Consider the following 23,072-nt stretch of genomic DNA (forward strand, 5'->3'; position numbering starts at 1 on the left):
TTATCACTTTTTATAAAAAAAAAAAAAGTTGAACTTTTCACAATTTTAGATGGTGATGAAGTAATAAATTAGAGCTTATTGTTGACATAACTTTCCAATTCTAAACATTTGCCTTCATATGTGAACAGCTCCTGCCCAGATCAACCTGCTCTGTGTGATACCAAGTTCTTTTATGCCTCGGTCCGGCCCGGCTTCTATGATCAGTCCACTCTAAACAGAACATTTCAAATAAATCAATAAAAGCCCAAATTTAATACACCAGTGATGATTGGCTGACAGTTTTTGTCAGAAATAGTAAAATCCCATAAACAGGTTGCTGGGTTAATGTCGGTGTTACAGTATGAACTTAGCTTATTAAACGGTTCATTTAAATGCTACTTTACGATACCAAACCTTCAGGTCAAGCCGTTCCTGACGCTCAGGTTCTGCTCTCTTCCAGTTCAAGTAAAGATAACCATGGCTGGTGTTGTCATGCTAACACCAGCTGCCATGCTACGGCCAATCTGCTGAGAGCCCCTAAAGCCCGAGCTAACGTTGCTAAGCCTCCTGGGAGAGTCATGGTGCGGCTTTCTTGGCCTTCCTTCTCTTGTTCCTCCGTCTCACTGAGCCGCCGGATGTTTCCGTCGCCGCAGGTCGGTTGAGCTCGTGGAGTTTCTCCTGCTCCAACATGGACGTCACCTTCAGGGTGAGCTCCAGCTCCTTGAGGCCCCCGGCCAGGTCAGGCTGAGCACTTTCCATTTTGTGCTGATGCTCTGTCTCCTCCTCTTTTACTCTTTCTTCAGTGTCTTCAGACTCTTGACCTTTAAACCCCCCCAGAAGGTTTTCCACCTGGTTGTCCGAAGCCTCTTCTGTTCTGTCTGCTTCAGGTTCTCCTTCTGGGCTGTGCTGACAGCAGCACTGGGTACCGTCCCAACACGGGCGAGGTTCCTCTGGATAGTCTGGGAAATGTTGGAGCAAATACAGTCACTAGCTACGTCTTCATTACAAACTTTTTTGATATTCCACTAATGACAAAAAAATAATACCGTATTTTCCACACTATAAGGCGCACCTAAAAAAAAACCCTTCAATTTCCTCAAAAGCCGACAATGAGCCTTATAATCCGATGCGCCTTATATATGGACCAATATTGAGCCACGACAAGTCTAGCAACTACGGTAAGCAGCCGCCGACTTCATTTTCGCCCTAGAAGAAGAAGCGCGCTGTGCATGCTGGGATAGTTGTCAGAACGCTGGTTTGTTAATAAAGTTTGACTGACCTATCTACCTACCAACCTAACAATCAGGTCAACTGCAGGATGTTTCGCTAATGTTGAAAAAAAAAACAACACAATTTTGCAATGACAGTGTTTCCATTAAATAAACTCAATTAAAATCACATGTGAAGAAGTCTGTTCACACAATAAGTGGCAACGTCTGGTTGCGGATCATGTGACTTGAGTGATGTGAAAAAAGTCTTTCCATTAAAGTTTGGTGAAATATACTCATTTTGATATAGCAAAAAAAACCTCCTAGCACAAAAACCTTTTATTGGAGAACGTTAATTTTTTTCTTTTACTTGGTATTTCTATTAAGCAAATTTATTTTGATAATTCCAATTTGTGTGGTTTATGTGCTCAAAGGAGACACATAAAGGAGACCTAACTACTGTTTCTATCGCAGTTTTGCAAATATTCAAATTTCGATACAACCGAAAAAGTAACTCATGTTGGCACGTAAACCTTTTTATTATCAAAAAACATGACTGTTTTTCTTTTTGGAGTGTTGCAGGAAATTCATTTTTGCAATTCCAGTTTGCGCAATGAAATAATCAATGGAAATGGGAAATGTAGCTAGTGTTTCTGTTGCAGTTTTGCAAAACACACTAATTTTGATACAGATGAAAAATGACCTCATACTAGCACAAAAACGTTTTAGAAAAAAAAAAAGAAGTTTTTTTTTAAATTGCCATGTTTCTATTGAGTGAATTTATTTTTGTGACTTATCAACTGATTATCAATGGAAACACAGTTATTGAGTTTTCTGAACTTGTTCAGAATTTGGTGAGTTTGCAGCATTCCCTCACCGTCCCAGCCTTCCTGGACCTTCTTCTCCGGCAGGATCCCGTCCACTAGCTGGCCCTCCTGCATCACTCTGGTTATCTCTGACAGCTGCTGCAGCAGGCTCTCCTCCTGGTCGGCAGTGACCCCCGTCACCCTGCAGATGCAGTTGTAGTTTCTAGTTTGTTTTTCCAGAGTAGTGCAACCTCAACTCAAAAAAGTTAAACAATTATTTTAGCAGAAGAGTCACCTGTCAGGACTGTGGTGGGCGCTGGAAACGATGTTCTCCATCACCAGCTCCGTCTCCCTGAGCTTCTCCTGCAGCTGGGCCAGCTCGAAGTCAGCTGAGGGACCGAAGAGACGAGACGTTCAGACGGTGTGGAACCGATCGTACAGTCAGCCAACACCAGTTCGGGAATATTGAGTTCACCTTCACTCCTTCCATAAGTTTTAGGGATGAAAGTATCAGCTAGATTCTGCTCTACAAGGCTGTCTCCAGCATTTTACAGTCAAAATAACAACCAAAAGAAGATTATTTACACAATAAAAAACATTTGAGACATTGTTCCCAATCTTCACTGGACTGAAATTCCTTTAGGTTCAACATGTGGAGAAATTACAACACACCCAGGAGCTTCATCTGAGATTCAGAACGCTAGATGTTTAAGTTCAGAAACAGATCGAAAAAAGGTGGTTTCCACGGAGGGGTTGCTAGGAGAAAGACCCGTCTTTCTGAAACAAACATGGCGGCCCAGCTTAGGTTTGAATAAATGAACTAGATCTCTGAATGACAGAAGGGACCAAAGTAGAAATGTTGGCAAAAAAAAAAAAAAGTACAATTATGTTAAACAATATTTTAGACAAGCAAGGATGTTTTTTTCTTTTTTTTATTTATAAAAGTAATAAAAGGGTAAATCATCCATGGAAGTGAATACTTTTTAACAGAATCAACAAACAGGTTTATTAATGAAATTAAACTCACTGATCTTCCTCTTCATATTCTCAGATCGATGTGGAAGACACCTTCTAGCTGACGGCTTGTTGTTTCCTTTAGATGTGATCTAAAAATACAACATTCCCAATGATTCTCACATCCTGTTGTTCTAGAGTAGAGCTCTAGATTAGCTGTAGTAGAGCTCCTTCCTCAGGCCAGTGTCACATAATTGTTTTTATTTATTTTTTTACCTTAAATAAAATGTAGAGGATGTAGAGTAAGATCGCAAAGCCGTAAACGGGGATAATCTGACCCGCCAGGTTGGATTTGCCTCCGGTCCCGGTTCCTGTTCCGGCTCCTTTAGCCCTGGACATGGAATCAGAGTTATGGGCCCTGGAGAACCCGGACCCCGCTGCCCTCTGGCTACGGCCCTCTGGAGCCATCTGCCGGTGCATCATGGGAGGGAAATGGCCTGAGCCTGCAGGGATCGGACCAAGTTGGTAAGATGGTTGTCCAACCCAAACAGAACCAATGCAATATAAACCCAAGTGAACAAATACTGGAACTTCTAACTACTTTAAGCAGGCTTTCAAATGATTTGGAAATCTGTTATTATTATTGTTATTATTATTTTCAATTTATATCTTTTTTTTATGACTTTAGTGGCCTTTATTTCACAGTGAGTCAACGGGGAAGAGGGTTGCGAGAAATGGGGAAGACAGACAACGGGATTCGAACCTGTGACGGGCGCGTGGAGGATTGAGGCCTCCAAATATGTGTCGCGCGCTCAATCCCTATCCGTTTATAATAACTTTTCTTTACGCTTCTGAAAAACTGGGTACATTCAATTTCTGAATTGGGTGTTTTGGCGCCACCCGTAGGGAGGAAAATGCAATTACAAGAAGAAGAATGATACAATTGTCTTGGAAATATTTCATGCCACATAACACAATAAACACACCCATCTCATAAGGCTGAAGGTGATAGAATTATGAACCTGCCCGAAACCAAAATACCACCAAATCAAATACAGGGACGGTTTTACGGATAGAAAATAAATGGCGACGCACCTTCTGGCCGCTCGGCAGCATCCTTCCTCCCCCTGGACAGCAGCATCTTGGGAAGCAGCAGCGCGACGCACAGCACGAGGCACGTCGCGAGGGTCACCTTCTGAAACGTTGACATTGACATACCGACAGGTGGGCGGCCGCCTTCCGGCTGTATCGCAGTGTTAAACAAACAGGTTGAAGTCACAAAAATAGAGAAGACATGATGGAGCAGTGGGACTTCCTCTTTGACCACAGGAGCGGAAGTGAGAATGAACGGCAATTACAATATTTTTACCGCCAGGGGTCGCCAATGGACCGTATTTTAAATATCAATCGATAGAGAAAGTAAATAGTGAAATATTGTTAAAGTGGAAAATACTTGAGCTGACAAATATTACCTGGGCTACAAATGTGGCATTATTTGTGCTAAGCCTCTCCTAAACTAGACACAACATCAGCAGCGTCTTTCTTGTGCTACAGAGAAAAATTACTGGGCTGTTTACATTTGTACATACACATCTAAAGATATGAAATTAAAATTCTAAGACACATAAAATGTCCAGGTACCCCAAGTATCTTTTACAAACACAATAGTTACAATGAAGAAGGTGTCATATTTCACCAAATGTTTGACCTAAATTCAAACTGTAATTTTTCATAACAAGTGTGGCTATTTTTTTCTCCGCCGCTAGAACAGCCACAGGAAAAAACATTTTGGTTATAAAAGCAAGTCACGTAGAGGACCAGGGTGGACTCGAACAGACAGATTTAGTTTCAGGTGCCAACTACATTTTATTGGAGTTGGAGCCACAGAACAACCACATCATCTGCCACGACTGCCAAGAATGATCACCTAGGAGAGAGAACGATGCTGGTTAACCCCTGAACCAGCCAGTAGTCACTTTACAAGTGGTGAACATGGTCAGAAAAAAAAAGCAGTGATAAATATCAACCAGGAATATAAACAGGCAATATGAACATTGCCGTGGCGTTCGGCAGACGATGTTAGGCGGACGATTGTGCCTCATGTTGCACTCCATAATCGCTCAAAACACACGAGGCTAACTCTCTGCTTTGATTTATCTGATGAAAATTCTTCAGAGTTTGTTCAAACACTGATCTTTTTATTTCACACAGCGTACTAAAAGAAAAAAATCTCCTACTCGAGCCTCCTTCTGCCAGATCTTATGACACCTGCTGACTGAGATGTTTACTTTGCAGAAACACCAGGGGCGAGTTTAATGGGCCTTTAAATTCTGTGTTTTAGGTTCAGTATTTAGTGTCATTCTGTTTTTGTTTTTTAACAATAATTTCAATGTTACAAAGCAAGTCCATCCCTGTCCGTTAAATCTGGGTATAATAAGTGAAGAGCGCTATCTAGTGTATGTTCAGATATATTTCTATTTGACCTTTTCTGTAGGATTTTATTCTTGCAGAACAAGCAATCCTGTCTTTGACCTAAAGTGACCCTATGATGTCACATGTAGTAATGTTGGTACATAACATAAATAAAAGGCAGACAAACTGTGATATAATTCCAGTTTAATAAATCAAGAAATAAAAAGCAGCAAGGGAAACAGTTTGAATATAATTAAAGTGGGCTGTAAATCTAAGTTTTATTTTACTGTTATTATTATTATTATTATTATTTTGTTTTCCTCCAAAAATGACAGCCAGGAGAATCCGGCAGTCTTCGAGCTCCTGATTCCTTTCCTGACTCACTTCATTCGTCTGTTGTATCAATTTTTTGCTGTTGTTGTTATTTTTTTAAACAAACTCCTCAAATTATTGTCAGAATCCGCAACGCTCCAGTTCGCAGTCCATAAAAAGCATTGTGGGAAACGTCCTCCTCACAGTTTCTCCAGTTTCACTTCCTGGCTGACCTCGAGCTCATCTGATCGGAATGGTCAGTTTTTTAGGGAACTAACCACGCAGCTCTGCAGCAAAGAGTTCAAACATCGGCCGCGGCGAATGTGTCCAATCGGAGATTTTCTTCTTTTTCTTTTCTTTCTTTCTTTCTTTTGTTTTTTCTTTTACATTCTTCAGAGTTCAGTTTGAAGCGAGAAGCTGATGAGCAGTGTGCTGCTGTGAGTTTCATGGTCCAGCTGGCTCTCAGTGGTCCCTCTCCAGATCTGCTGTGAGAGAAGAAAATATAAAAGATCCTCAGGTCACTTTGCAGCAGCGAAAAAGAAGAAGAAAAAAACACTTCACAAGTGTTTTTCTGCCGTAATATACTCCCTAGACCCCTTATTTAAGAAACATTTCCCAACACAATAACTATTCTAACTTTTTTTATTTATTTTTTTTTAGTGTCATCCAACTTTTCTTCCACCAATATAAAACTTTATAGATTTGGAACTCATTTCCAGATTTGAACACATTGGAAGGAACTGCAGCACCTTCCACTCTTACATGGAGTGAAACTAATAATTCTCCAGAGACCTTTGCACTTTTAGAACCAAAGATTTCTGCGCATTTTGTTGGTATTTTATATGATAGTCCATCACAAATGTGCACAGAATTGCAGAGTGGAAAAAGAGTGATACTCTATTTTCAAAAGATTTTACAAATAAAAATCTGAAAAGTGTGGTGGGTCTTTGTATTTAGCGGCCTCTTTACTCTGAGTCCTAAATAAATCCCAGTAAGTGGTAAACGGAGTCACTTTGTGAGTGATTTCATGATAGAAGCAGGAACAGAGCAGACAAAGCAAAACTACAAACCCAGCAAGGCATGATGGTCTATCTAAACTCAGTAGGGGGCGGGGGGACTTTCTCTAATGCGTTAATAATAGAATAAAAATGTTTCTTTTAGCACTTTATAGCTTTTTTGTTAACTTTAGAAATGTTTAGCGCACTTAGCTTCTGCTAACCTCTATTTTCCTAATTTACTAGGCTGCTTTGCAAACGTTCAGTTGAATAAAGTTTGACGTCTGTGTTAAACTTTTGGTTACCAACTGTTACAAATTCACGTAGTTAGACGTTTATGTTCATGGTCTAATTTTTCATTTAGCACTTTAGTGTTTTTGCTAGCTCTGAAAATGCTTAGCTCACTTTGTTTCATTTTGCCAGATAAATTATAACTAATAACTAATAACTTAGCTGTTTTGCAAAACTTTCAGGTGAATAAAGTTTGACGTCTGTGTTAAGAGTTTTGGTTATCGGCTTAAGAAGTTGATGGGACTGTTTGTGCATTGGTTCTGCTTCCTCTTCTGATGTTCTCCACCTGTGATGCTGAGCAGCAAATTATGCTTATCCTGTTTGTAAAATGCATTCCTGACAACAACATCTCCTCAGCGAAACATTGAGAGAGCAGAGAAGAAGATGGAAGGTGCTAACCTGTTTGAGGCGGCGTTAGAGCTCAGGTTGTGGCAAAGTTTTCCCTTCCAAACAGAAAGCCAGACACACAACAAGAGGGTTTAAATCACAACATTCTCATGTTTTTTAATGGCCCTGTCAAAGTCCAGTTATACTGAAAGTCTGTGGCAACACTTAAAATTTACTGTATACAGATGCTCTGCATGTAGTTTGAGCTTCAGCTATTTTTCAAAAGGGAAGAGGCAAAACTTCCAGTTTCCAGATGTGCAAAGCTGGCAGAGACAAAACCATAAAAAGATTTGCAGCTGTAATTGCAACCAAAAGGTAATCTGAAATATCACACATTTACTTTTTTTTTTCAGTTCGTCAAAAGCACGCACTCCCTTCCTTTCAATTCACAAACCATCCAAATTCAAATTTCTTCTCCTCTGAGGAGTTTCAGTCTCTCGTGTGAAGTATCATATCTACATATGGTCTTATTTGGGAGGCGTTGGGGGGGAATAACACTGTCACGATATCTCACGGATGGTTTGGTCCAAACTGTCAGCACAGCTGTGTGGGACTGCGCTTCACTGTTATCAGAATATTACCTCTCATTGTGGCTGTCTGTCAGAGCCTCCATTAAGATGGCCTCCTTCGTAGTCCAGCTGGCACAGGATCATGTTGTTCTTGAGGAAGAACTTGTCTCCCACGCAGAATCTGCAGAGAGAAACAATCAAAATATGAACCGGCTCCTGCTTCTCGCCGCATCTCAAATGAATCGCGAGGTTTTCCCACGAGAATGTTTTCTTTTTTTTTTTCCAGGCATAATTTCATACCGCATACATCTACTGCTATTATAATCAGAAAATTAATCTTGCATAGCCACGGCCCTGATTAACTATTCAAGTGTCAAACAAAGTCTTTAACCCTTCGAGGTTTTTTTTTTTTTCTTCCTTCCTTTCTTTCTTTCTCCGCTGTGGATTTAATCAAGTTGTGATTACGCCTGCACTAATAGTGTGCTCACCAGTGCACCTTCCAGATAAGTCAACTGAATTTGATCTCCCTGGCTAATTGCTCCCCTAATCTTACCTCTGGCGGCAGAGCTGACAGGCAAAGCAGTCTAAATGGTAGACGTTGTCTCTGGCTCTCATCACCATCTCAAAGGCAGGGATCAGCTTACTGCAGGCTGCACAGTTCCCCGTCACCCCGAAGAGCCTGCAGAGGGAGAGCAGGGCGACACGCGGGCCTTTAATCTGGGCGCGCACATGGATGCATTTCACCAAAGAGCTGCGGTGTGGGGGAAACACAATATAAGCTGGTCTGCAGAGGAATTTGTACCGTCTTGTACTTTTGTGTTTTTTCCCCCTCCAATCCTTTCGAAACATTACAACGAAAGGCTTTATGTGTGTTTTGTTGTGATTTTACGTGACAGGACAGCAGAAAGTAGGTGGTGGATAGTTGAGTAGAAAAGAAAACAAAAAAGTATCGTGTTTATCTTTTATCCCGATACATTTTTTATCACGATAAGAATTTTGATGCATCGTTTAACAATACATTCTAATTAATGATGCTTAAAAGCCTCCAAAATGTCTGGATTATCGGATTTGCTGTGTTTGCTAACTTCTCCACCGTCTGCTCAATGAAGTCTTTAAATATCAATAAATGTGAAAATATGATTAAATGCTGTTATGGTGTGAAGCTCAGCAATACAGATCTATTTTTTTATGTGACTGGCATCCTGAAGAAACATGTTACAAATGCGAATGTTTTCCATGAGCAGTATTTGTGTTTGTGTGGCTATAGTTGCTGTTCCCCTTCAAAAGAAACAATAAACAGTTATCACTTTTATTGTTATCGTGATACTACCACAAACTATGGTGATAAAACTTTAAGTCCATATCCTACACCCATACTTCCATGTATGTTATTTATTTCCAGTATTGAGAAAGATGTTCGGTTAGATGTTTGCTAGAGTCATGAAAAACTAAATCCATACTCGTTTTTTGGCTGATATCAAAACGATTTCCAATATTAGCATCAAATTAGGACAATCCTGTTGTGAACCTTCCAAGATGTCTCCGTCCGCATGAACTGACAAGTCAGGCTAGGAGAGCTTTAGTCAGAGAAGCAGCCAAGAGGCTCATGGTAACTCTAGAGGAGTAGCACAGCTCCACAGAAGGCCAATATGGCTAAAAAATTAATCTGGGCAGAGCTTTCTCGAATTAATACTTTTTAAAAATAAATAAATATATAAATAAACCTTGGGCTCAGAGTGATGTTATGAAATAAAAAGATTTCAAATGAAAGACAACCTGGTCCTAAAACACCAAGCTGGAGAAGAAGCCAGCATCGTCTTTGGAGTATTTGTAGTTTTTCACCCACTAAAGACACACTGGGACCTAAACAAAACAGGCTTCAATTTGGAAGGACATTTCTAACAATGTGACTGTAAAAGTTAAATGTTTTTTTTATTTTGTTATTGTTGACACTCAAATACTGTTAAAACTCACGTTCGTGGTAGAAACATGACAAATTACCAAACACTTTAAGGGGTGTAAATACTTTTTCAGTCAACTATGAAGAAAGTAAGGGTGTTAAAAACTTGCTTGTGTGTTTCAGTGAGCAGCACAGATGTTGCTAATCCACCATCTCCAGATAACCAATTTACTGCTTTCTTTCTAGGGGTGATCTGCATTTCTCCCAGATTACTCACCAGAGTCGTCTAATCACATCATCTGTATACGCAGCCAAGTGTGAGAAAGGGACTCAAATCAACATCCAAATTGTAATTATGGGAACATGATGGGATGAGCTTCTCATAAAAAGAAACTGCACTCTACGTTGTTAAAAAAAACAAAAAAAAACTGCTGCAAACCATTAAATTTATCATCCACTCATCCTCCAAGTTGTCCCATTGCAGGTCGCAATAAAAGAAAAACGAAACGGCCCCCCGACTCCCAAGCTTGGAAGTGGAAAATGGTTAATGTTTGCACATGTTGAAAACTGGTGGACGACAGGATTGTTTCAGAAGTGGCAGCCCTGAGGTGCCGGTGCTGCCACTGTCCTCACTCACAGGGTAACAGTGACTTTCATCAGTCGGGTGTTCAGCAGCTCATCATCCGCTGCTCAGACCACTGCTGATCTGAGCAGCTTGTCACGTTTCAACACAAAACTATAATGTCTTCTGTTTGGTATTGTATGTGACAGATTGTATGTGCTGAGTCGCTAAAAAGTGACTAAAAGTGACTTGTTCTAGAACCAGGTTTTGGTGTGTGCTTGTACCAGGTTTACACGTCTAGATGCTGAGATTTTCCCACACTGTTCTTTACAAAACGAATCAATCTCAGTCAGACTGAGTGAAGAGCCTCCACTGTTAGCAATTTCCAAGTCTTGTCATACATATTTAATTAAATATAGGTCTGGACTTTGACTGGGCCAGTCAAAAAGTTTTTGTTTTTTTTCATCTAAAACCAAGAGGTTTATGTCCTGAGGGTCAAAGTCGTTAAGTTGAAAGCACTTGGGGACACAAAAATTATACTTTTTTTAATAAAACATTTCTAAGACAAACTTTTGGTACCTTTATTTTATTTAAATGTTACTAAAACTAAGAAAAATAGTCTGACTGATTTTTGTACAAAATGGATCCACAGTTTCTACATTTTTGTAGGTTGTTTTCTTATTTGAGAAGTACGATTTGCTTTTGAGGAAAAAGTAGGCCACTGTTTCTGGTTCTAGTTGCTCCAAAACTAAGATAAATACTAAAAACGTTGTTGGTAAATGGGAATCCATATACTGTCAACAGGTTTCACAATGTAACTTTGACATACATTTCTCCACAACTCTGCTCCTGACCTTTCTGCTTCATTTGTTCTTTGGTGTTCATTCTAACCGGTGAGTTAGATTGTCACGATAACAAATTGTGCCTGCAATTATTGCGATAAACGATATAATATTGTTGTTTTGCGACTAGCGGTGGATGATATTGAATTTTCTCATGATGTTTTATAATACTAATATGATAACAATGTTGTTGCTTCTTTTTAGGTAGCTGACTGTGAAAAACATTTCAATTTCAAACAGTCTTATGAGAGGAAGATTTATATCACTAACCAGCACACAGTAACTGCATTTAATCATATTTTCAGTGTATTGATGCTCTTAGGGAACAAACAGTGCAGAAATTAGTTATTTTAATATTTCCAATGATACCATCACTTTTGTTTCTTATTTAACATCAGTAATTGGAATTGATCAAGGCAACGATAAATCCAAGTTCTTATCACAATAATTTTTCACAACAGTTGATAAATGGTACAATAAATGTTTAATTTTTTTAATAAAGTCGGACGATTGGTTGCTCTGGATTTTGCTTGGCGGTGCCAGAATAAGGTCGGGCTGAAAAACAAAGGCGTGCCCCACTTTATAGATTTCCATCTTGGGTTAGGGTTCCACTTCCCCTTCATAATCATGTCCTACATAATGTTAGTCTGTCTCATAAAATCCCAATAAACTGCATTAAGGTTTGCAGTAGCAACGTGACCAAAGTTCAAGGGGTGCAAATACTTTAGCAAGGCACCGCACTTCCAGTCTCTTATTCCTCTGCAGAATATTCCTCGCTTTGCTCGGGACGGTTTTATTTATGTCCGATTTTAGTCAGAAACAGCTGGCCAGAAATCTTGTGGTTGGGGGCTTTTTTTTTCTTTCTTTCTTTCCATCGGGGTATACAGTGTGATTAAAGGCCGAGCAAAGCAGCCAGCAAGCCTGGATTAAAATGAGCATGCTCCCATATTTTAACAACGTTGTTGCTCTTCTGCCAACATTTCACGAAGACAAGCTCAAGGATTCTTTTCTGCTCTCATCAACACTCTGCTTCCTCTGATATGTGGCTGTATGATATTGAGGGTGTTTTTTTTCTTAATGGCTTCACTTTATCAGGTCTTTTTCTAAAAAAAATAAAAAATAAAAAATGAAATGTTACTGATTTTAACGTGGAAGAGTGCAGGATCTGAACATTTTCCTTTAAAGCAACAAGTGAACTACCTGGGAACTACAACCCCTGGCAAAAAGTATGGAATCACCAGTGTTGGATGAGCAGTCATTCAGACATTTCATGCTGTAAAACAAACTCGGATCAAAAACATGACACAATATTAAGGTCATTCCAAAGTGCAACTTGTTGGCTTTCAGGAACACTCAAAGAAATGAAGAGAAAACATTGTGGAAGTCAGTGAATGATACTTTTATTGACCAAACACAGGGAAATAAATATGGAATCACTCAATTCTGAGGAAAAAAGTATGGAATCACTCAAATTGGAGGTAGAAAAAAGGACACACCCAGTCTATTTCCTTTCCCTAAATGGACACCTGCCCCAGATTAGATGTGCCCGTTAGTGTGCAGTTCAAAACACCTGCAGTCATGACACCTTGGAGGGCTGCTGGACGAAGTGGAGTGGCGAGAACCATGACTCCAACAAGAGAAATGTCCCTTGAAACAAAAGAGAGGATTGTGAAACTTCTTGAAGAAGGTAACCCTTCACGCATGGTTGCTAAAGATGTGGGCTGTTCACAGTCAGCTGTATCCAAGATATGGTCCAAACACAAACAGCATGGAATGGTTGTTAAAGCCAAGCGTACTGGTAGACCAAGAAAGACATTAAAGCGTCAAGACAAACAACTAAAGGTCATTTGTCTTGAAAACCAAAAAAGTACAACTAAACAGATGAAGCATAAATGGGAGGAAGCTGGAGTCAATGTATGTGACCGAACCGTAAGAAATCGCCTAAAGGAGGTGGGATTTCAATACAGGAAAGCTAAATGAAAACCAGCATTGACACCTAACCATAAAAGAACAAGATTCCGATGGGCTAAGGAGAGGCAATCATGGACTGTGGATGACTGGATGAAAGTTGTCTTCAGTGATGAGTCAAGAATCTGCATTGGACAAGGTGATGATGCTGGAACTTTTGTTTGGTGCCGTTCCAGTGAGATTTATGAAGAGGCCTGCCTGAAGAAAACAACCAAATTTCCACAGTCCTTGATGATATGGGGCTGCATGTCAGGCAAAGGCACTGGGGAGATGACTGTGGTTAATTCTTCTATCAATGCACAAGTTTACATTGACATTTTGGACAGTTTTCTCATCCCTTCAATTGAACAGATGTTTGGAGATGATGAAATAATTTTCCAAGATGACAATGCATCGTGCCATAGGGCAAAAACAGTGAAGGCATTCCTTGAAGAAAGACACATTCAGTCGATGTCATGGCCTGCAAATAGTCCAGATCTCAACCCAATAGAAAACCTGTGGTGGAGATTGAAAAAAATGTTCCACAAGAAGGCTCCAACCTGCAAAGCTGATCTGGCAACTGCTATCAAAGAGAGTAGGCACCAAATACTGTTTGTCCCTCATCAAGTCCATGCCTCAGAGACTAAAAGCTGTTATAAAAGCCAAAGATGGTGCAACTAAATACTAGTGATGTATTTTGAATGGTCTTTTGTTTATGTGTTTTTCATGATTCCATACTTTTTTCCTCAGAATTGAGTGATTCCATATTTATTTCCCTGTGTTTGGTCAATAAAAGTATCATTCACTGACTTCCACAATGTTTTCTCTTCATTTCTTTGAGTGTTCCTGAAAGCCAACAAGTTGCACTTTGGAATGACCTTAATATTGTGTCATGTTTTTGATCCGAGTTTGTTTTACAGCATGAAATGTCTGAATGACTGCTCCTCCAACACTGGTGATTCCATACTTTTTGCCAGGGGTTGTAACTCTGTAGGGCTTTAAAACGCTCTGGCTCTGGCCAACTGCAGATGGCTTCACCTCTCACTCACCTCCAACAGAACGAACAAACGGCTCCCTCGGAGCCTAACATGCATGAAGACAAGTGGCCACGACTGATTTCCATATTCCATTAGAGGCCACGTAAAAAAAAAAAAGGGGGAGGTCAAAGAGAAAGCATTTGGAAGAAAAAAAAAATCCCTGACATTCGTGGTAGAAGAGGGAAAGAAAGGGGGGAAAGAAAGGAGAATTTGTATCCCACAGCCCGAGACAACAACTGAAAAACGTCATCAAATGAGTGACTAATGCGGGAACAAAAGCGAGCCTTAATTACCAGAATGTTCTGATCTAACGAGTGTGAGTCCTTCACAGGCACCTGGTGGGTTTTTTTTTCCTCCCCCCTTCTCCTTAACGAGGCTACGAAGCTCAATGCTAATTCTCCACTAATGGTCCAATTAAAAGAAATCACATGGTTTTAATCCAGCTCTTCAAAGGCTTTTGGTCTGCACCCTTGCAATGATGAGGGAAACAGGAGGCAATCTAGCCAATTTAACTGTCAAAAGGGGTTTTGGTCTCCTAAGTGCAGCGCGGCTAATGAGCGACTTAGCTCCAACAAAATCCAGCTGGATTGTACATGAGACTAACACATGGGTTCGGCATCGGGGGCTGAGAAATCAGGAGTTCTAGCTGCTGACCTGACTCCACACGTTGCTAATTTGGTGGAGAAATTGTTTTGGGGTGTGACCTTCGGACCAGCCAGTTTTATAAAATCCTGTTGATTCAAATACTGCATTTGGCACCGTTGTGTTCAGTGAAGTCAAGTTTTTTTGCACAGCACATTTCAGCAATAAGGCAGTTCAGAGTTCCTTGCGCCATAAAAACATAATATAATAAATGGAAAGAGAATGACATGACTTCAAACTAGGGGTGTTCCGACACAACCTTTTCACTTCCGATACGATGCCGATATCACATCGTTCAGCACTGGGCGATACCGATACTGACTCCATACAATATCAGACCAAATCATATTAGTTCTTTAATTCTGTAAACGTTCTTCAGGTGATAGAAGGCTGACTTTGTAACTCTCTTTATGTGTTTGTGAAGATCCAGGTTACTACCCCCAAGTTTTGAGTTTGATCACTCGTCTCTAGGATGAAAACTACATTAACTTGGGATGATTTATTCCAACCAGGTTGGGATGATTTTACAACACTTCAATAATTTTGAAAAAATAAGAAGTGGGTGGATACGTTTGAGTCTACTGAGGATTTTTATTTATTTTTTTAAAATAATGATCGTATTCAATCGAGTTGATTTTATAAAGCTTATATGCAGACGCAATATTGCTGACTTAGCTTGAACAGTCAGAGGCATTTCAGAGAGGGGCTCATTTTGACAAAGCTCCTTGGAGACAGAGGCCAGTGACACTTGTATTTAAGCAAGCTTCAATTTATAGCAAATTAGAGCCTGGGTGGTTCCCAAACATCCAATTTTTATTCTTACATTTGAGACATTTTTGGTTGTCCTGCAGGCCTTGACATCGTGTTGACTTAAACAAATCACTTATTGTTTGGACTGCTTATTTGGGATTTGCTTTTTTTCTAAACTGGATTTGAAGAACTTTCCCAACTTGATTATTTCTCAGTCCAATCAGTCCTGTCAAGGAAATCTTTTTTTATAGCAACACAGAATCTACCATCTGCAAGCAGTCATCATCACCAGTCAGAAGTTAATGGGACTTGGCCTTTTCAAGTTAAACACATTCTACAACCATCAGCACCACTTATTAAAGGATTTAGAGAGATTTAGGCTGTGTATATATTTGAGTACAAAACCTTGCATGGATTAGAGAAAATCTAGAGTAAATTCAGACCTGTGCAACAAATTATTGTTTTCCTTTTAATCAACTTGTGTATGGAAAAAGATTTAATTAGCTTTTTAACATTAATGTATTTTGGCAGCTAGATATGTATTCATTTTCTTGACAAACATAAAACCAAAGAAGTCCAAACCATAAGATATTTAGCTTCGCTCACCTCAGAGAAAGTAGGCTAAGTTAATTGTCTCTCGGGTGTTAGCTAGGTTTAGCATAGAGATAAGTAGGTGTGACACTGCTAGCTAGACAGCAAAAACAAAACCTCTGCGGGAAACAAGGGAATGTCTGCAATTACCATAACCGTAAGCTAATATTTTCCCTGAAAACCTACAAAGAATTGAGTTATTATTGTTTCTTCTGTCTTTATTCCATGCTATGCTAGGAACGCCACCTTTCAGAAATGAAAATAAGGGACACCGATCTTGGTGAGCTTTGCCTGCCATATACATATATGATTCTTTACCAGTACATAGCAGCTAACAAGCTGCTATTTACTTATATATTTTTACCAAGACAGCTAAAAAGTATTTTATTTGTTCATTCCTCCTTTGTTTGAAAGAAAAACATAACAATTGTTTACTTTTCGTTAGTGAGTTAATCATGTTCTACTTTCCAAAAACAGCAAATATATGATATATGAAGATTGTTAGCTAAGCATAGAGAGCTAACTGACCAAGCTGACAGGATTACCTTAAGCTAGCTAATACTAAAACTTCCAAATCTGCATTACCTAAGTTTGAACCTACTTTTACCTAACACAGCACATACATTTCCTGAAAACGCACAAAAATTGCTTTTTTGTGGTCTTAATGCTTTTGCCACATGCTTCTCTAACAAGCTTCCATCTCCATTGGGAAACTTTCATTGGAGAGAATCAACGTTGCCCACCATTTTTGTATTGGCGGTATAAAAGGAGAAAGGAGAAAAGACGTCAACATGTTGGTGTCTAAATGTGGTTGAAATGTGTTTGAGGTTGACCAAATTCTCTAACCAAGTCTGACTTTCAATGTCTTGGTTTAGCCTAAATTTGGACACGCCCTATAGGCTAAAAACATTCAACATGTGTTACTGTGCTAAACAGAGACAAGGACTGACCAACATTAAGCAGCATAACAAAGGCATCCACAGGCATTACAGGCCTCCTGTCTCTCGTTGCTTATTCCTTTGGAAAGAAAGCTCATGGTTTCCCCTTACAGAGGAAGCCAAAACACCTGTATTTCAACATCTTTTTTTTTCCGTCCATTCTCTGCAGAACAAATCAAACAGAGGAAATGTTTCCTAATTCATTTTAAGAAAATAAGGGTAAGTCTACAGAAAGTTCCAACCCCACTGTTCTGGCTTCACTCTACATTTCCTGACAATGACTCAAAACATACTAAAAGGTCAGCAGCTTGTCTCCTTTGTTCCTGCATTCATTCTTCCAACTGCGTGAGCTCGCTGCTGACTGTTGCATTTGGTGTCACTTCTCCCAAATCCTTGAACCCTCTAGCGCGTTTATGTGTCAAAGAATGTAAAATTGTTGCAGTATGATTTGCGCCTAAGTTGAACAACACCATAGCAAATAATCAAATGCTATCCATTGTCTATTCCGGCTTGTCCTTGCAGGGTCGATATCTCTAGCACTAACTGGGCGAAAGGCAGGGTCACATAGAGACACACAGCATAAACAACTAAGCACACACACTCACACCTCAGGACATTTCAAAGAGACCAATTAACTTGACGGTCCAGCTGGAGTACCTGGAGAGAACACATGCATGCACAGGAAGAACACATCTAGAACTGAAAAATCGGTTTGCATTCACACCAGCCCTTTTTAGTCTGCTTTAATCAAACTCTTGTTCATTTGCCTAGGAAGTCCGGTTCATTTGGGGAGGAGTGAACGCGCAATCAAACTCTGATGCAAACCAAAAATGCGAACTCTCGTCCACCTACAAACCTAGGTTGTGGTTCGGTTGAAGTGATCTCTGGTGAAGTTCAAATTAACATGTGAACGCCAGTTGGACCAGAGACGGCTCCAAAAGCAGGAAGCAGACTATAGCACAGGGCATTCTGGGTAAATAGAACCAAAACAAATGCCCATGTTTTGAGCTAGCAGGGCAAATGACTTATAGTTCTTTGACAAAGACAAAAGAGAAAATCTAAAATCTGATGCCATTCAACAACTTTTGTTTACATTTCGTGAAGAAGGAAGTTGCACTCAGTGTCTCCTTCAGAGGTTTTTATGTCGCTTTCTTCAGTGGTTCTTGGAGCAGTGCCACCACAGATGAGGAGGGGAAACAGCTTTTTCAAAGGGTTTGGTTCATTTGAAAGCGAACCGCACCAGCTGAAAATGTAGCAAATGTTGCAATGTTGGTCCCTAATCAAACCGAATCTACTGGACTTTCTATGTGGTATAACTCTACATAATAAGGATGCAGGCTTACTAAGACTAATGGACTAAAGGTTGGTCAATATTTGGGGCATTCATCAGCTAATTTTTGTTGCATAAACGACACTTAAGCAAAAAGCGAATGGTATAGTCAGTTATTCTGTCTTCACACATGGAAGCCATACCTCAGATAGTCTCTGCGGCAGAGGATAAGATTTGCCCGGGTGTACAGGGTGGAGCCGACCCGGCCCAGGCGGCAGTCGCAGCAGGCACACTTCAGACAGTCTTCATGCCAGAACCTGTCTAACGCCTGGAGCATGAAGCGGTCCCGGATCTTCCCATTGCAGCCGGCACAGCCTCTTGGCTTCTCTCTGGACTGGAGAGGAACGACAGACACGCCTGAAATGAAACAGAGAGAATGACCAAATAGAAACCTGAGAACTGATATTTGTCCAGTTTTTCCCCAGTTTTCAACCTTAGGGTATAGAGCATCAGTAAACTTAATTCCAGTACTTCCCAGTTCCCAGTATCACATGAAACGTAGCGAATCAACTAATTGAGTTATTTGTAAAATTTCTTCAAAAAAAGGATTTACAGCAAAGCAAAAAGAAGCAACACAGACTGAGTTCAACTGAATTAAGAAGTTTACATGTGTGCAACTTGATGTCAGTTTAAATCCTGCTGTTCTTCCAAGGCCTTAGAGGTTTGTTAGGCAACACTGAACAGACAGCATCATACAGACCAAAAAACACAGCAGACAGGTCAGAGGTCAAGTTCTGCAGAAGTTTCAAATAACTTTGCTTAAAGCTTGATAAGTCATGCTTTAAGCTTCTCGCAGAGCTCTGTTCAATGTGTGGTCGCACCTTCAAAACTACCAAGACATGACCTAAACTGACCGGTGGGATAATTAGCGCATTAGCTGGAGAGATCCACAGGTTAAATGGAAAAATCTGTTGATTGGACAATCAGTTAGGCGCTCCTCAAATCCAGGTAGGTATGTCTGCAGGCAAGGTAGAAGTATCTAAATATCCAAGGGAAGAACTATACCCGATTGGACGAGCAGTCAGACACAATACGATTGGACAGGCATCATGGGCGTATCCCAATGTCAAAGACTGATTGGATGAACGTTGCGTAGGCGTTCCATCATAACAGGAAGTCATTGGGTAAAATTAATGTGTGTCATCTGACATTTTATTTTCTTTGGTTTTAAAGGGACGGTATTATGTAAAATGTTAAAAACTCCTGGGTGGACCTAGTGCTGCCTTTGGGGACAAAGCTCCTCCTGAGAGATGAGGTTTCCAAGCTTCTGAGCTTCTGCCTCACAGAGCAGCCCTCCCCTCACTGCTCTCCCGCTCGGCTCCTTCAGACTAGCCAGCAGCAATTGGTAAACACCTGGTGGAACTGTGCATCTGCTGAGCTCATTATAGGACCTATTTCACAGTGTTGCACTGGTAAAATCATTGTTAAGGGGTTAATAGAGGAGCCATGTTGTGATGACTTCCTGAAGGCAGAGTTTCAAAAAGAGCAGGAGTTTTTAAACAGACAGAGGCCCAATGTCAAGGTGTTAAATTATAAAGTCAAATTTCTTTTAATTTGATATAAATAGTACCTTCATAACAGCAGAAAGTAACATAGTTACTTGACTGTGCTGTAAAATGGCGCTCTGTGACTGGAAAACACATAATACTGCTCCTGTAAATATCACTACCTGACTTCTGTGGTATCATCTATTTATTTACTTTTGCAAGATTGCTGATTTAATAATTAATGGTAGCAATTTTTCAAAGTTATTTGTAAGTAGGGAGGGTTAAACGTTGATGAGTTCCTCCGTCCAACTTAGCGGTGTGGGGACAGAAAAACAGATCAAGTAGAGCCAGCCAATCAGTGTTTGAGCTGAAGAAACTCCTACGCTTTCAAGACTCCCACTTCATGTCTGCAGACAGTATGAAAGAGCTGCAAGAAACACTTGATTCTCACTGCAAACATGGTGGTGGCAGCATCATGGTGAGGGGAGGCTTCGGTGCTGCAGGACGCATAGAAGAAAAACTGACAGAGACTGCAGAAGACTTGAGATTTTTCTTTCACTGTCTGCAGGACAACAATCCTCAACATATAGCTGCAATGGAGCGGGTTACATCAAAGCATATTCATCTGTTAAAGGCCCAGTCAAAGTACAGATCTAAATCTAATTAGGAATTTTTAAAAAGATTGGAAAAGCGATGTTCACAGATGCTGTCCGTCCAATTTGACCGAGCTTTTGCAAGGAGGAATGGGTGAACATGTCAGTCTGACAACAGCTTGGATGATTTTCCACTTTCTATTGAACTCCAGTGGTTTTTTTTTTGTTTTGTTTTGTTTGTTTTTGTTGTTGTTGTTGTTGTTTTTACATAAAATATTTATTTCAGGCACATCCGTTTATTCTGAGTCAGTATTTCATTTTTTCCATTTCATATATTTCTAATTTTATATGACATGCAAGAAAATTCAACTTCATATCAGATCAAAGGATAATGCAGTCCAGCACATCCTAGTAAAAAAAAATGTTTTTAAAGTACAGCTGATGACAACCAGTGATGTAAGTCAGGAATATAGAGCTTTATGTTTATGGGAAAAGATCTGAGCAGATAAAGTACATTTCAACACTCCACATCTCAGTTCAAAAGGAACAAATATCCCTCTATACTTACTCTCCTCCTTGTCTAGCACCATCCTTCAGGGGAGGAAAAAGCGGCTACGATCCAACAAGAACAGAACTACCCGAACGTCTTCTTCTCCTTCTGTCTGCTAAATAACAGCGCTAATCAACACGGACAGCCTCGGAGCGGAGCGTAAATGACTGCGATCAGTCTGGAGTCGCTCAAACTTCGGATCTGCTTCTCATTGTCCCCGGAGAACGACGAGAAGAAAAAACCCGGTCACTCTCCGTCTTCTTACTACTAATAATAAAAATAATAATAATAAAAACTGAGTCCGTGGATGGATGACAGATGACGTTTCTCGAGTGTCACCTCTTCGGCGAGGGGGAGATGTCCTTTAAATGTGTGAGTGCTGTCCTGGCTGATGTCAGTGCTTAAGTATGTCTGTATCTGCACGGACTGCGGCCGTTCCCTTCAGTGCAATGAGCCGCTCTGCACACACTCTGCACGGCTCCCTCCCTCCCTCCCCTTCTCTCTCTATCTCTCTCTCTCTTTCTCGCTCTCTCTCTCTGCCTCTCCCGCTGCAAAAAATTCAAAGAAAAAAAAAACTTCCACAGTCAAATGTTTTGTTGTTGTTTTTTTCAGTTCCTGCGTGCTAATTATATAAAGTCATTATGGTTCAGATCTGATAGGAACCGCCCCTCCCTCTTGGAATCAATTATTCAATACACAGTCACACACACCGGGACAGCCCGGGCCTGAGGTGTTTTAGAATGAGCTTATTCAACTCCAAGGACACCAATTATCTCCGGGGCTCCCTGTAGTCAAAGCCGGAGCTTTTCAGCACGACAGATGCACAGCCGGCTGACGCGCGCGAGCTCGTGCGCATGCGTGCCAATTCCTGTTCATGTTTTTATTTTAGCTTGTTTACTGTTTTTTTTTCTTTGTATTTTTTTTGTCAGAACTAGTAGTATTTTCATTGTAAGTATATGCCGTGCTGAGGTAAAAACAATTGACCGCCATTTTTTTTTATTTTTTTAGGTTTCTTTTAACCCAGTCGTCGAATGGACCCTTGTGAGCTTTTTACCTCGCGCGCGGTTCCAGAAGGGGTTGAGTGGACCCCCACCTTCAAGTGGTCTACTGACCCTGAAAGCGCTTTTATAAGTTCTTTTCTCGTGTTTTCAGGAACTGACGCGAACGGGACACCCCCTTCCGCCCCATCGCCTGACTCTTACTGGTATGTGAGAGTCAAAGTTAAAATATTGTGTGAGAACAAGGTCCATTGGTAGAAGTACCGCCGGTTGGATTTGCTATCTTCAGTGGAACCCACAATAAAAATTGGCCTTGAATTATTTAAAAATAATGATTGCAAACTGATGTAGGAAATAGCAGTAAGCCAGGTAGGACTGGTTAGCAGGCTAACAACTTAGCATAATAAAAATAATTAGCTACTCTTACAAGTTTTGTACTTTTTAACACAGTAATAATAACACGTTGACTAGTGGAGGTTGTATAATGCTGTATGTTAAAAAATATATTGATATATAATCTATTCATTATCCTCATTAATAATGAATTTATTAACTGCTTATCCATTCAGTGTTGCATCACAATTAATGGAAATTCAGGGAGCCAAATTAAGCTAACAGACATGTTTTTCTTGTTTTTTATAGGAAGCAGGAGTTTGTTTAAATAAGAGTCAAAGATGTGAATACGTTGTTTTTCCCCCCTAGCTACCACTCACTATGATTTATACGCAAAGTGACCATCTTGTTGGTGAATATAACCCTTTGCACCTCAAGCTTGAACATGCAACTTGTAGTAAAATGTAAATAGGAATGTTTTTTGTGTTTGTTTTTAAACCAAAAAAAAAACAAAAAACAATCCAATCTTTGTTGTACTGATGTTTTAAAATGTCAAACAAGATGGGAGTAATTGGAAAGCTGCTACCACCTTGAATGACTTGTGACAAAAAAGCCGGGATATAATCACTATTTCAACCTATTTTTATCTATACTGTAAATATATTATCAAAGACTTACCAGTTTCAAAACAATTTCTCATCCTGACTTCTGTCATTATT

The 23,072-nt window shown here is 40.1% G+C and overlaps 2 protein-coding genes across 5 annotated transcripts; both read right to left on the bottom strand.

The window, feature by feature from the left end:
- Nucleotides 1-317: 317 nt before the first annotated feature.
- Nucleotides 318-4,256, bottom strand: ric3b (RIC3 acetylcholine receptor chaperone b). The gene is made up of 6 exons (XM_014995667.2): nucleotides 4,043-4,256; nucleotides 3,224-3,450; nucleotides 3,021-3,099; nucleotides 2,289-2,382; nucleotides 2,065-2,195; nucleotides 318-938 (listed from the first exon to the last, which is right to left on the bottom strand). Exons 1-6 carry the CDS (start codon nucleotides 4,161-4,163, stop codon nucleotides 556-558), a joined length of 1,035 nt encoding a protein of 344 aa, XP_014851153.1. The 5' UTR covers nucleotides 4,164-4,256; the 3' UTR covers nucleotides 318-555.
- A 1,290-nt stretch (nucleotides 4,257-5,546) lies between these two features.
- LOC106922916 (rhombotin-1) lies at nucleotides 5,547-21,583 on the bottom strand. Of its 4 annotated transcripts, none has more exons than XM_088006562.1 (6): nucleotides 21,041-21,582; nucleotides 18,536-18,749; nucleotides 8,407-8,532; nucleotides 7,926-8,034; nucleotides 7,357-7,400; nucleotides 5,547-6,153 (listed from the first exon to the last, which is right to left on the bottom strand). In XM_088006562.1, exons 1-4 carry the CDS (start codon nucleotides 21,060-21,062, stop codon nucleotides 7,929-7,931), a joined length of 468 nt encoding a protein of 155 aa, XP_087862688.1. In that variant the 5' UTR covers nucleotides 21,063-21,582; the 3' UTR covers nucleotides 5,547-6,153; nucleotides 7,357-7,400; nucleotides 7,926-7,928. The 4 variants fall into 4 exon arrangements, with proteins under 4 accessions (XP_087862688.1, XP_014851159.1, XP_014851160.1 ...); XM_014995673.2 differs by having other exon boundaries at nucleotides 5,547-6,156; XM_014995674.2 differs by lacking the exon at nucleotides 7,357-7,400 and having other exon boundaries at nucleotides 21,041-21,583.
- Nucleotides 21,584-23,072: the final 1,489 nt, after the last annotated feature.

Source organism: Poecilia mexicana, unplaced genomic scaffold, assembly GCF_051168715.1.
Source record: "Poecilia mexicana isolate PSO_F unplaced genomic scaffold, ASM5116871v1 scaffold_6, whole genome shotgun sequence".
NCBI classification, from domain to species: Eukaryota; Metazoa; Chordata; class Actinopteri; order Cyprinodontiformes; family Poeciliidae; genus Poecilia; species Poecilia mexicana.

Coding starts and splice junctions, on each gene's coding strand:
- ric3b (XM_014995667.2), bottom strand. CDS start 4,163: ATGTCAATGTCAACGTTTCAGAAGGTGACCCTCGCGACGTGCCTCGTG. Junction 3,451..4,042: donor TGCTGCCGAGCGGCCAGAAG/GTGCGTCGCCAT, acceptor CGATCCCTGCAG/GCTCAGGCCATTTCCCTCCC. Junction 2,196..2,288: donor GCCCACCACAGTCCTGACAG/GTGACTCTTCTG, acceptor CTGCATCTGCAG/GGTGACGGGGGTCACTGCCG.
- LOC106922916 (XM_014995674.2), bottom strand. CDS start 21,062: ATGGTGCTAGACAAGGAGGAGA. Junction 8,533..18,535: donor TGCCGCAGAGACTATCTGAG/GTATGGCTTCCA, acceptor CTCCCTCTGCAG/GCTCTTCGGGGTGACGGGGA. Junction 8,035..8,406: donor TGTCAGCTCTGCCGCCAGAG/GTAAGATTAGGG, acceptor TTCTCTCTGCAG/ATTCTGCGTGGGAGACAAGT.